This window comes from Panthera onca, chromosome A3, assembly GCF_046562875.1.
Source record: "Panthera onca isolate mPanOnc1 chromosome A3, mPanOnc1 haplotype 2, whole genome shotgun sequence".
Taxonomy (NCBI): domain Eukaryota; kingdom Metazoa; phylum Chordata; class Mammalia; order Carnivora; family Felidae; genus Panthera; species Panthera onca.
Window position 1 is genome coordinate 98,271,285 of NC_138341.1, and position 14,589 is coordinate 98,285,873.

Sequence of the window (14,589 nt, forward strand, 5' to 3'; positions counted from 1 at the left end):
TGATGAGATTGTGACCTGAGCCGCGATCAAGAGTCAGATGCTTATCTAACTGAGCCACCAGGCACCCCTATTTTTACCATTAATGCAACTCAATTAAAAAAACCAATAAACTAACAAAAACTCCAGCAGGATGGAAACTACAGAAAAATCTCATTCAAGGGCTTGATCTAATTCTCCTTTACTTTTATTAAAATGATTCAATGTTTCTCTGCCATTAGCTGCCCCAAAATACTACGAAAGCATCCTATGACAGGTTTATACACTGTAAGATGTGTTCTAAACTAGTGTAGGCATTTGCTGACAGGACAGTGAAATGAATGAAACATTATGTATAGAGTACAAATAATAGTTTATTGTACAAAATTAAGGCCTTCATATTTCATAGTTCACCAGGCTAAACAAAGACCAGCTATTTAAATCATTCACCAAAATTTCACTTTCACTCCCCCTCACCCCAAACTATTAAAATGGGTTGACCAAATGTTATCAAAACAAACACTATAAATAACACCAAGTCCCTTAAAGACAACTATCCCATATTATTTCTTGGCATAGGTGATCTTCATGGCATGGGAAGGTGTGATTTTAAATCCCTGTAAAGCATCCCTGGCGGCTCCAGCCTGTCCGTCATTTTCAAATTCAACAAAAGCAATGTCATGCCTTCCAGGTACCAAACGTACCTCCTTGAAACCAGGAAATCTGTAAAAGGAGAAACAATTTACATAAATGCTATCAAATACATAAATGTCTGTTCTGTGTTTAAATTTGCTAAGCAACTTCCTAATACTGGTCTAGGAAATGTAACATGACCTACCAGAATCCTGAGTAGGTTGAAAGAGTCTAAAATATAATTAGGAATACGGTGAAAGAAGGGTCAGTATAATGTAAGCTAATTCTATTCTTGTCATTGTATCAAGGCTTGGTTTCCTGTTTTACTCATCAATTAGAATTAGTAATTCAAACATCAGAGGTACTTCAGCTTTACATATGCTCACTCCGCAGACGGACTTCAATTCAGGATTAATCCCAAACCAAATCTGTGACCCTGGAAGTACTGCTGTGTGATACATAAATGGATTCAACCCATGGAAGCGCTCCACATCCTGTTGGGAGGATTTCAGAACACACACTGGTTTGTGAAGAGACTTACTGATTAAACAGCATAGATAACATCATCTCATTCGTTTCTTCCGGTAAATTATTAAGGAATAAAATATAGTTTGGAGGATAATCAGGGACCTATTACAAAGAAAAAAGCAAAGTTAGCTTTCAGTATGAAAAGCATAGTACGCCATTTAGCTCTCACATTAAAATCTAAACTTCAGAGAGCTACGTTCCAGTTTATTAAGGAACACGAAATCGTAGCACTACATCAAACACTAAAGCTGAAAAACAAGGACACCATGCAAATAAACATAAACCTAACAGCAACTAAGGAGGCGTTCAAGTCACTTTATGCAAATTTGGATGACTGCAAATCTCATTACGTTTTAAGAATTTAATAGTACTGAAAACAATGTTTCAGTTGTAACGGGAGGACTCTGCCATCTGGATTACATAGTTCAAAGACCCTAACTAGAAAGGCAGCAATGCCCTCCATCTTCAGCTGGTTACCCGAGGAACAACACTCAGATACTCAATCTTCTGCATTATTTACAACCTCCCAGCGTTTAAGAAACTCTGGAACTACCACTTAGGGCCACGACTGGGTGACAATGTTTTCTGCGAGTAAATGAGACCTACAGAGCATCTACTTCCATCCAAGTAAGTAGAAACAAACACCACTGTTAGATATTAAACTAATTCTCTGGCACCCCCACCTGGGGTTATGAGGACCTAGAGACAGGGTCATCCTGTACCTGAGAGCCTATTTGTCTTCAGACTACTTTCATTTAGAGAAGACATGATGAGTAAAGAACAACATAAGGCTTAGAGAATGAAGTACTGGCATTTGTAAACTGTACTGTAATTGCCCAAAGACTTCAAAGAAGAGAAGTAGATAATATAGAAAATGTACACAACTTAAAGTCAGAGAAGGAAAGCTCAGAGATGCAAGGAATTCTCTGGATTTAAGGATCTTGTCAGACCTGAGCATCCAAGGGACCAAAGAGAAAACCATTAGTATATAATTGAAGCTTTCTCTGTGAGGCCTCCAGCAGGGAGATTTGCTAAAATGTTTCTAAACCATCTATACAAAGGGACATGTATTTGTTCTCAGAAGAGCAAGGGTAATTGTAAACAACTTTGCTCTATTAGAAAAGATGGTTTAGTGTTTCAGGCAACTAGTATGGAAAGAGAGCCTGTCACCTGGCCAATTCCCGCAAGCTGTGTGTCTGTAAAGCCCTGGGCTTCAGACGTACTGTGGAGAAAACAAAAATGCTTGCTCCCAGCCTTCGCAGAGTTTAAAATCTGTCATTTTGATTCCATCACTGAATCATTATGGAAAGCAAAGAATAAAGTCAGGTTTCATTTTCTCCCCCTTAAAATAACTAAAATGTTTTGAGGAGTGAGTTTCTATATTAAAGTGCTATATAATTTATTGTCTTGTAGAGGAATTACTTTCAGTTTCTGGAGACATGCAAGTTGTGTATTATCGTAGTGGTTTATAATTTTATTTTAAAGAGCAAGCACCACATGGGAAAAATATTACCTGAGGATTTGGTGTTGAATTTCCTTGGGTATTTGCTGCATTTGGTGTTCCCTAAACAAAACAAAGAGAAAACAGTTAAACCTTCCAATCATGTATGCCTGGGTGGCTCAGACAGTTAAGTGTCCTAACTCTTGATTTAGGCTCAGGTCATGATCTCATGGTTGTGGGATCGAGCCCCATATGGGGTTCCATGTGGACAGTGCAGAGCCTGCTTAGGATTCTCTTTCTCTCCCCCTTTCCCCCTGGCCCTCCCCCACTCGCACACGCTCTACCTCAAAATAAACTTAAAAAATTTTTCCAATCGCTCTAAAAAAGAGTTTATAATTTTAATTACTGCATAAAATTAACATTAGTTTTTAAAAGACCACCTACTAAATGGGAGAAGACATTTGCAAATGACCTATCCAATAAAGGGTTAAGTATTCAAAATATATTAAGAACTGATAAAACTCAACACCCAAAAAACAATCCAACTAAAAAATGGGCAGAAGACATGAACAGACATTTCTCTAAGGACATAGAGAAAGCCAACAGATAAATGAAAAGATGTTCAACATCACTCATCTCCAGGGAAATGAAATCAAAACTACAACGATATAACACTTCAGATCTGTCAGAATGGCTAAAATCGGAAACACAAGAAACCACAAATGTTGGTGAAGATGTGGAAAAAAAGGAACCCTCGTGCACTGTTGGTGGGAATCCAAACTATGGAGGTTCCTCAAAAAATTAAATCCAGTAATTGCACTACTGAATATTTATCCAAAGAATACAAAAACACTAATTCCAAAGGATAGATGCACGTTGATGTTTATAGCAGCATTATTTACAAAAGCCAAAAATTATAGAAGCAGCCCAAGTGTCCATCAATAGATGAATGGATCAAGATGTGGTGTATGGGGGTGCCCAGGTGGCTTGGTCGGTTAAGCGCCGGACTTGGTTAAGCGCTGGACTTTGGCTCCGGTCATGATCTCATGGTTCATAGGTTTGAGCCCTGCATCAGGCTGTGTGCTGACGGCTCAGAGCCTGGAACCGGCTTCAGATTCTGTGTCTCCCTCTCTCTCTGCCCCTTCCTGGTGCATGCTCTGTTTCTCTCTCTTTCTCAAAAATAAATAAACATTAAAAAAAAAAAAAAGATGTGGTATATGTGTATACAGATATATATGTATGTATATGTATACATATATACACACAATGGAATATTATTCAGCCATAAAAAGAATGAAATCTTGCCATTTGCAATGACAGGGATGGAGCTAGACTGTATAAGGCTAAGTGAAAGAAGTCAGAGAAAAAGAAATACCATACAATTTTACCCATGTGAAACTGCAGAAACAAAACAAATGAACAAAGGTTAAAAAAAAAAAAAAAAAAAAAAGAGAGACAAACCAAGAAACAGACCCTTAACTACGGACAACAGACTTGGTGGTTGCCAGAGGGTGGTGGCTGAGGGGGATGGGTGAAATAGAGGCAGGGGATTAAGAATACACTTCTCACTTATCATGATGAGCACTAACATATAGAATTGTTGGATCACTATACTGTACACTTGAACTAAGAACACTTATGTTAAAATTTGAAAACTTAAACCCATTAACTTAAAAAGATTTCTTATTCCATTTTAAGAACTGCCACCTTAACTAAAACTAACTCGTCAGTTAATTTTGAAAGATCTAGTCCTAAATTTTAAGGACTATATCATAAAATTTAACCACCTCTAACCTTTAAGATTATAAAAAAATTCATTAAAATTACATATTTATAATATGTAAATATAAAATTACTGAGAAATATATATGGAGAAACCAAGAACCTGTTTTTCTTAATTTTTTTTTTACTTTATTTTGAAAGAGAAAGTGCAAGCAGGGTAGGGGCAGAGAGAGGGAGAGAGAAATCCCAAGCAGGCTCCACACTGTCAGTGCACAGCCTGATGTGGATTCCATCCCACAAACTGTGACATCATGAACTGAGCCAAAATCAAGAGTCAGACACTTAACTGACTGAGCCACTCAGGTGCCCCTCTTAATTTTTTTTTTTAAAGCAAGTACACAAAAGTCGACCATTATACTTCGTGAAACTGATTTCTAATCACTTTCAATCCAAAAGTAACTACTTTTATTTGGTATTTTAAATTAGATTTCTAATTTCCAAATTGTTTAAGGAAAGCAGTTTTGTGTGGCATACTGAAGATTAAAGATAGTATCCACAGTATTATTTACGGGCAGAAGTTGAGAAATAAGCTAATAGATATTAACAGATTTTGAAGAACGATGGAACTGGATGCCAAATTCAAACAAAACTGTTTCATATAAATCTGCAGATGTACAGGTTTATGTTTTAATTTGGTGCTTAAACGTAAGTCTTGGAATCTTATAAGAACTCAACCATTCCAGCTTCTTAAAAAGTCCACCTTGAAACACACACAGGCACAAACATACACACACGCCTCGGAGACCCTCCCGTAAGTGGAACACGGACCCCTCCATCAAGTCTACAACACCAGCAGACCCAGGAGCTTTGGTCTGTCTTACCTGGCCAGGTTTTTTGTTGGCAGCTGTTGCAGTCTGTTCCACTGTTTTTGCTTTTTTCTTTTCCTTCTTCTTTTCTTTGTCGGCAAAAGTGCCACGCATTTTAGATATTATATCAGAATCTGTTTTTGCATACTGGATTCGCTGTTTTAGTTATGTGGAGACAGGTTACTTTCAATTATGCTGAAGGCTGTTTACACTACTCATTAATATTTCAAATTTCATTACACAAATACACTACATGCTAGTTTGTAACACATCTCTAAGGAAATCTGTCTAACACACACCCAGTGAAAATAAATTGTGGTCTATGATTCATAATTTTTAGACAAAGTCAGACTCAACTAGGTTTATCAGAAGAAAACCCACACATTTTCATATGGGAATAACAGAACTTTGCAATATCTGCACCACTGCTTCTCTCCATTTCATAAAACAGAAAAGTGCATTGGAAAGTTGTCTGCTGCTTAGCAGGGAGTCTCAATATAAGGGTCGAGCTGTGTCAATTAGCTGTAGAATGTGTCATATGGAATTTGAGATTTTCAAAGTTAAGTACTAAAGATTGAGAATTTCCCTTTGAATCCAATCTGCTATTTTTATATATTTTTTAATATTTTTATACATTTTTTTACATTTATTTAATCATTTCGAGAAAGAGAGCAAGCACAGGAGGAACAGAGAGAGAGGGAGAGAAAGAATCCCAGGCAGGCTGCATACTGTCAGCACAGAGCCCGACGTGGGGCTCAAACCCATGAAACCGTTCGATCATAACCTGAGCTGAATTAAGAGTCGGACACTTAACCTACTGAGCCACCCAGGTGCCCCGATCTATTATTTTTCAACAAAATGACCAATAGCGGCATCAACTTAAACTGTAAAATGCTTTGAAAAGAAACAAAGGATGGCATTGCAACTAGGCACCCAGGCCACCTGCTCCTTCTTACTATGCCCGAGCCAGCAGGGACATGCTACTGAGACAGCAGGCAGGCGTTTAAAAACACTGGTCTAGGAGAGCATTTTGTAAACATTAATGTACTTTCCAACTACCTTGAGTGCTTGTAAGACTGCAGATTCTGATGCAGTAGGTCTGAGTGAGGCCTGAGATCCTGTACTTGTACGAAGCACAAAGTGGACGGTGGGGCCCACACTTCGAGTAGCATGGCCGTGGCCTAGAGCATTACCACACAGCTAGATTCAATCACCCATCCCAAAATTGGTGCTAGGAGTTACAACTATTTTCTAGGGTGCATCTATCTGCAAACAGCAACTTCCACTTCAAGGAAACCTTTCTTCTCTGTAGCTGAATGAGCTGAAACAAGTTCTCTGACCATATCAAAACACAAGAGTCCTACAAATTACTATCTAAATTTGCCTTATAGAGTAAGAATTTAATCCTAGTCCGCAGGGAAACCAGAGACCTTCTAAAGTATCATGGGTTTAAAGGAGGAAATTTGTCAAAATCAAAAGCAAGTCTGTCTTTTCTTTACCTCAGCTAGAGATGAGTATACTGGGGCAGCAAGAGGAGAGCATGCCTACCCTCACCTTAGTATCCAGCACTTTCTCTGGCTGCTCCCGGCTGCTGCAGCACAAGGTTTCTAAGTGGTCTCATCTCTGCAAACAACTGTGGTTTTGCATGGCATCATCTAACCAGAAGGAACAGACTTAAACTAACGCTGACTTAGTCCCAAGGACTCCCTCTCATCTCCCCTAGTTCTTCAACCTTCTCCCTGACCTGAACAGATCTTGGGTGATCTTGTGTCTATCCTTATGACACAGTCACCTGTGAAAATCTCTGACCTCAGCCACCATTCTTAGCTGCCTGGTCTACACTAGTGATTCTCAAATCAGAGGTGATTTTGCCCACAGGAGAAGGCTGGTGCTACCGAATGGAGACACTGTGGGTCGTCATGCTACTGGTGTGTAGTAGATAGGGGCCAGGGATGCTGTTAAACACTCTGCAATCAACAAGATAGCCCACCACGACAAGAGTTACTCAGTTCAAAAGGGCCAATGCTGGAAAACTCTGGTCTAGACTAAATACCCATTAGCGATAAAAGCAGTACACCCAGAGCTTAGAGAAGGGGCAAGTTTTACATTTATGCTAAAGGTTTCATAACAGAAGCCACTTAGAAAGATGGTTCTTCTGTTTTTGGCATTAAATAACCAAATATCCTTGAATTAGGGTTATGAGTTCCAAGTTATAGCAAATTTTGTTCATTTCTGATCTGGTATGTTGGGAGTTACAACAGAAGAGCAACCAAAACCACCTAAATAAACACAAACAAGACAGCGCAAAGAATGTTCTTCTCCCTCTTCCAGGATGCTGGAGATCTGGCTGTATCTGCTACCTTCCTGAAGGCAGAGAATGGAACTCATAAACTACTTTCAATGCAGTATCAGTCTACTGGACTTTTTCCATTGATTTAAAATCATTAGTTGCCAAAGTGAAGCCAGTGCCAAACACAGCCATTTCTAGCTTTCCTGTATCTGAGTAATAGGCACATGCAAACTTGTCATCTCAACAAAACAGCCTTAAAATCCTCTACGGGAAGAAATTGTTCCTCCACATTAATGTAATTTTAGACGTAAACTAAAACTCAGTCTTATGCTCCTGCCAAGTGAGATCTCCATTATGCTATTTCTTCATACGTACAAAGAAAAAAACCCTGGTTTCAGAAAATACTGTTTTATCAGAAAGGAGGTACGTGGGCACAATCCCAGTTTTCTGAGGTGGGCTTTTCCACACAGATGATGCCCATCAGATACGAAGTGATGGGAGAAAGGGAACTTGATAGAAAAGGAAAACTTGGCTCCAGTAACAAAAAGAGCCCACTCCTGAATTAAACAGCATGCTACATAAAGGCCCTCAAACTACAGACCACAGCCAACACCACCTGTTTTTGTAAATTAGGTGTTTTGGAAGAGAACCACATTCATTCACTAGCATACCATCTATGGCTGCTTTTCCTGCTATGAAGGCAGAGTTAAATAGCTGCTGGGGGCACCTGGGTGGCTCAGTTGGTTAAGTGTCTGACTTTGACTCAAATCATGATCTCCTGGTGAGTTCGAGCCCTGCATTGGGCTCTGCACTGACAGCTCGCAGCCTGGAGTCTGCTTCAAATTCTGTGTCTCCCTCTCTCTCTCTACCCCTTCCCTGCTCACACTCGCACTCTCTCTCGCTCTCAAAAAATAAAATAAACGTAAAAAAAAAAAAAAGTTGCTGGAGAGGTCATCCAGCCCACAAAGCCTAAAATATTTACTACCTGACCCTTTAGGACAGTGTTCGGATCCCTAGTTTAGAAGAAAAAAAAAATCACAATAGTGGGTGTGATTGCACTGCCACTGGTTATATTAATATGACCTAGGTAGGCAACTTCTGTGCCTCATTCTCCATTTCTAAAATAAAGGGATTAGACCAGTATCTGCACTACCGACTATGGGCCAAATCTAGCCCATGGCCTATAAGGACTTTTTTTTTTTTTTTAAACGGTTTTAAAGGGTTGTTAAATACACCCACACACATACACAAGAATATGCAACAGAAACTGTATGTGCATATACCTATAGCCTCAAATATGATCTATTCCTTTATGAAGTTTTTGCTAACCTCTGAATTAGCCCAAAGGATAGCCAATCCGCTTACATCTTACAGGTACTGAAAATGAACACACTGGGCACAGAGCCAGTTTACGGCAGAATGATGACCCAGGGCTTTGAAACTCTGGGCCTTGGCTTTCCCCAAGGCCCCTCCCCATCCCAGTCCCAGAAAAAAAGCACTCAGAAATCCACACCCAAGGTACTCTGTATTCATTCACACATTTGGAAACCCTTGCTTTATACCCTGTCTCTACTCTAATCCAATCCTCTACCATCTCTTACACCAGCGGCCTGAGTTCCCTTACATCCTCCCAGCCCTCCCACAGTCCAATCTTCTTCCAGCAGCTAAATGTGAATCTCAGTATGTCATTCCTTAGTTTAAAACTTTCTACGCATAACTATTTCACTTCTGTTCACTGTTATTCACCAACAAAACCTATGAATTTAAACCGATGATTTTTTTCTCAGATCACTGCTTTTTCTAGACTGTATAGCTTCTGATACGAGTTATTTCACTATGCTATTTTCTGAAACATCAACTGGATTTCCTTTGACCATGATTTTGTTTTATATTATTTTATAAGTTTACAAAGGTTTTTTTTTTAACGTTTTGAGCTATTAACTTCTAGTTCTTTCAAGATAAGAATATTGCCAATACTGCCATTGTTTTTTTTAAACGCTCTACATCTTGGGGCACCTGGGTGGCTCAGTCGGTTAAGCCTCTGAATCTTGATTTCAGTTCAACATAATCCCACAGTTCGTGGGTTCCTGAGTTCAAGCCCCGCATTGGGCTCTGCGCCGACAGTGTGAAGCCTGCGTGGGATTCTGTCTCCCTTTCTCTCTGCTCCTCCCCCACTCTCTCAAAATAAAAGTAAACTTAAAAAAAATAAACACTATATCTCATTGTATTTTGTTATTGCCTGTCTGTCATAAACTAAGTGAATTACAAACTCTACTACTAATGTGTTTCTATAAACATAAATGTGTAAATAAAATAAACCAAACTTGCTCTAACACATAACTAAGGCAGAAAGAAACACCCAGTTTCATGCATAGGTCTATAAACTTAACACACCATCAATAGTGATTATACCCAAAATAATAACATGGCCTTACCATTGGTTTACCATAAAATGGAAATCCTTGTAATTGTCTCAAGGCATTTGTGGATGAACCCAGCTCCTTAAATATAACAAAGGCTTGACCCCTCATCTTCATGGTCTTTAAAGCTACAATATCTACCACGTGGCCAAACTGAGAAAACAGGGCATACAGGGATCTCTTCAATTCTGAGCAAAATTAGAGGGGAAACAAGTTATTTGTGAAAGAAACAATGACAAAATTCTTCATAAAATGACACTGCATCGAGTACCCTCCATCACACACTTATTTATACAAAGTTACACATTTTAGTAAACATATTCCACTTATTTTCAGCCCCTACCTATTTTTGCTTTTAAAAAGCCTTGAAATCCTCACACAAAAAGAAACAAGGCACTGTTGCAGGTACTGACAAAGAGGACTACATGACAAGTTTTGAAGCCGCACAAGTTTTCAGATGCTGGTAATTAAACACGCTTTGGTTGTGAATAAATGTTTTTTAAAAGCACTTACCTTCTTTTTTAATTTTGTCATTCATATTGTTGATATAAATTGTATGATTTGGTCTTATATCCATGTTTGCGGTTAAACAGCCTAAGGAGATAGTAAATAATTCGGTTATAAATGGAGAGCATTAACTCACTGTTGTATGGCATGAGGACATAAGGATTATTAACATCTCAATTTTCTTTCAATCCCAAGTGCAGGAAATATTAGTTTGTTAGCAGTCTTTAAAACCTCTCCAACACTTGCTAGCCCTTTTTAAATGAACAAACAAACAAACAAACAAACAGTTCTCCGGCTCAAAACTTGATGGAGCACCGGGACCTAGGCAGATTTCAATAAGATTATTTCAACCAATGGATTTATTTTTATACTTATCTTTCACTTGTGACAAGTAATACAGTTTTTTCATCTGCCTCACTTAATAACTTTAATTTTTAATGAGATTATTTTAGAATTGAGTAGATTTTAAGAAAAATAAAAAAGAAACTAGCAAATGTATGCCCAGTAAAAATCATTAAGACGCAACATTAACAAAGTTTACCAAGCAATACCTCATGGGTGCACTTCAAAAGCACTTCCTACCTATTAATTACTTAATTTATATACACTATCACCAGCTGTCCTGACTCTAAGGTTAACTCTGCCTGAATTGAAATTAGGGAGCTCAGAGAGAGCAGTACTGCGTGATGGTTAAGAGCTCAGACTCTAGCACAGACCACACCTGAATTCAAACCCTATCTATGGTTATCACCAGCTGTTCCTTAATCTCTCGGGTCCATAGCGATAAAACGGGGCTGGTTTAACAGCATTTACCTAGTAAAACTCAGAAGACTGAACGACACATAAACTTCAAGCACAGTTCTGGCACTGACAGTAAGCACTTCAAGTAGCTGTTATTATTAATGGCTATTACAGGTTAAAGGACTTGCCCAAGGTCAGATAGCTAATAAACAGCAGGCCGGGCAATTCCGCGGGTCTCCTCGCCCTTCTCTTTCACACTAACCTCGCTACTTTACTTTTTACGTTGTTTTCAGGTGCAAACTGTGACCTCGCTTTATTTCCTTGGGTGCCCCCACATATTCCTTCATTTCACAAATTTCAGGCCCACTGCAGGGACCGCACTTAACAGGTGAAAGGTCATGCTTGTCAGGCTTGCGACCCCCGCCCCCCACTCCTTACCCGAAAAAGGGCTCACGTCGCGAAAACGACGAGAAGGAATTGCTCGGTCAAACTTAAAGCAGATCCCTCAGAGGGAAGACTCTCGCAACACTTCATGTAGGGTTTGATGGTGGACTGGATTAGACCAAGGGCACCGAGAGTCCAAAAGGGGCTTCCCGCCTCTTCAGCCACAGGCACGTTCGACCAAAGCCCCAGGAAGCGGCCCCACGATCCCCGATGCCAACCCTTCCCACCGGAGACAAGGCTCCTAATTCCGGGTCCTGGCGGGACCAGCGCGTCAGTCTCAAACTCCCCCCCGCCCCCTCTGCTAACGCCGAAGCGAACGCGCGCCGGCTCCACCGCTGCGCCCCGTCCACTCCCGGCTCCCACAAGCGGGCGTCGGGCCCAGCGGCGGCCGGTAGCGGGGAGGTCGGAAACCGGCAACGAAAACACGTTCCAACTCACCTGAGGCCTACGCTGCTCCCGCAAAAACCGAAAGCCGGAAACCGAGCCGCTACCGGAAATTACGTTACCACGTGTCTCAATCAAGTGCCGACAAGTCGAGGAGTCGAGCACAGAGTCGATCGATGCCCTGCCGGCTCCTGCGGCGGCAGCTGGGAATCTATCTGCGCATGCGCACACCTGGGGAGCCGGAAGGGTGTCTAGGGAAGGGGAGAAGTTTGTAGGAACTTCATGGATTAAACTGTAATAGTGGGTAGGGCAGTGAAGGAAAGTCAGTGATTCCTTACCCAGCCATTGCTTTGTGCAGTTTTACCCCACACAACGGTGCCTTTAATCTTTCCAGATCCTATATAGTTTTATAGGCAGCCCCTCATACCAACTACTGGCAAGGTGCCCTGGTTTTGCCCTTCTGGGATCTCTGGTGGCCTCTGATTTAACCTCATCTTTAACCTCCCGTGTCCTCGGATTCCCGAGGCTCTTGAGGGAACTCACCTGAAACATTCCGCTGATGAGCTTGACTCTCAGAAGCAACTCAGTTTGAGGCTCCAAAGCAGAGGGAATTGATGTCTCCTGCTCTCCAGTAATAGCCAAGCAAGCACCCCTAAGATCATCTGCCTAAACTCAACTGAAACAAAACAAAACAATTCCTTACCACCCTTCCCATCTTCTCTCTCATACAAAAATGCCTAGATTGTTCTGGGACAACACAAGTTGTTGTTGATGCCTAGCTGAATGGGAATCCAAAAGAAGTACATCCAGTCATTCTTCTATTCATCAAACATGTGTAAAGTATTGATGAGGTTTTGGAATGGTGGGGGTTTGGAGCTGATGGCCAAGAAAAAATTCTTGAAGGTGTCTTTGGTGCAAAAAGGTGATTTTAATTAAGGCATGGGACCCAAGGGCAGAAAGAGCTGCACTGGGGTTGTGGAAAGTGACAGGTTATATACTATGGAGTTGGGGCGGTAAAGTCAAAAGGGGGGGCCTCCAAAGGGACTTTTATATGCTAAATAGGACTCCTAAGATACCAGCGGCCTTGCTATTGTCAAGCTAAGGTTGTTCTCCCTCTAGTAAGGTATTAACATTATGACCATATGGGGGTCCTGGAGAAATGTTACACTCTGTATTTGCCTCAAGTATTTGTCAGTGGGCTGCAGGTTATAAAGAAATTTAATTTTACCTGCCATTTCCTTCTTGCCTTTGTTCCCCACATCACTATGGAGGGGAGGGTGATGTTGGGGCTCCAGGACACTGAGTCTGTAGGTTTCTGGAGATTAGGCTACTGATAAGATTGCCATTTTCTTGTAATTTACTAAGACATTTGTAAACTGATGGAGACTCATGTCCTGTAGGACTGTGATCTTATCAGTTAACCATTTGTTTTCTTTCCTTTCTTTGTTCTTGGGCAACCAGGAGTGACAGAGGAATATCACACAAAGGGAGGGGTTATGATACTTGTGCTTGGCCCTCAGCTTGCCTTATGGTCCCTCATCAAGTATCATCTGAAATATGAAATAGTTGTTAAGAGCCAAGGGAAATCTAATCTAGTATCTTCTGTTAGCCTTAAAAATAAAACTGTTATTTTACCAGAAAAAAAAAAGTTTATTTGGGAATGGCAGGCAATTATAAAATTCAAGATAAAGAAGTTACGGGAAAACCATTGGCCAACCCCACAAATACAGCAGAGGAATTTCATTTTTATGGAGAAGAAGGAGGAAATTGGGACAGGTTGTTTTGAAGGAAAATCCATTGTGTGTGTGTGGGGGGGGGGGCAAGATTTCATGGTTATGAGGGTTTCTCATTGGATGAGTTGCAGGGATAGTGAATTTCTTGTAGAAGATGCAAAGTACATCTTTTTTTATTGGGACCTGTAATTGATTATTCTTTCCTATGGAGGATTCTTTTGTTGGGTCTGTAAGTGACACTAATTTTGGAGCTTGTAATTGACAATGCTTCCTGTAATTGATGTGGTATTCCCCTTTCTAGCCTACCCAAACCACTTTAGTGAGGTTTTCCTTTATTAATTTTCCCAATTCCCCTTAACTAATCTCTTGGAGTCTGCTTTCCTCATCTGTAAACTAAGGATCATAATAGTACTTCCTTCTGGAAGGATTAAATATAAGGTGGTTAACACACTGTCAGACACAAAATAAATGGTTTATAGATGTTATTTCTAAATGCTGTCTATGATTTGTACATACGGATTAAGGAGCCAAATAGGTTTTATAAGATGGAGATTTTTATTTTTTTTTTTTAAAGATCACCTGAAGTTGCAACAACTTGAAAATAATGTAAGCTTCTTGAGGGTGGGGATTATCTGATTTGTTTTCTCAAGTACCCTCAGTGACTAGAAAAGTACCTGGTATTCATAAATATGTATTGAATGAATGAATGAATGTGCATGGAAAATTAGGTAGCACTAAACAAATGTGATATTTCATGAAGATGCACATAAGTGTAGGAAATATTGATAATCACAGGGATGCCTGGGTGGCTCAGTAGGTTAAGCAGTTGACTCTTGGTTGACTCAGGTCATGATCTTGGGGTTCGTGAGTTTGAGCCCCACTGTCAGTGCGGAGCCTGCTAGGG

At 40.3% G+C, this 14,589-nt stretch overlaps 1 protein-coding gene across 2 annotated transcripts; it reads right to left on the minus strand.

Moving 5' to 3' along the window:
• Positions 1-325: 325 nt before the first annotated feature.
• SNRPB2 (small nuclear ribonucleoprotein polypeptide B2) lies at positions 326-12,099 on the minus strand. 2 transcript variants are annotated; one of them, XM_060611690.2, is made up of 7 exons: positions 12,007-12,099; positions 10,390-10,470; positions 9,892-10,064; positions 5,182-5,322; positions 2,651-2,701; positions 1,151-1,239; positions 326-699 (listed from the first exon to the last, which is right to left on the minus strand). In XM_060611690.2, exons 2-7 carry the CDS (start codon positions 10,451-10,453, stop codon positions 540-542), a joined length of 678 nt encoding a protein of 225 aa, XP_060467673.1. In that variant the 5' UTR covers positions 10,454-10,470; positions 12,007-12,099; the 3' UTR covers positions 326-539. The 2 variants fall into 2 exon arrangements, with proteins under 2 accessions (XP_060467673.1, XP_060467665.1); XM_060611682.3 differs by lacking the exon at positions 12,007-12,099 and adding an exon at positions 11,563-11,972.
• Positions 12,100-14,589: the final 2,490 nt, after the last annotated feature.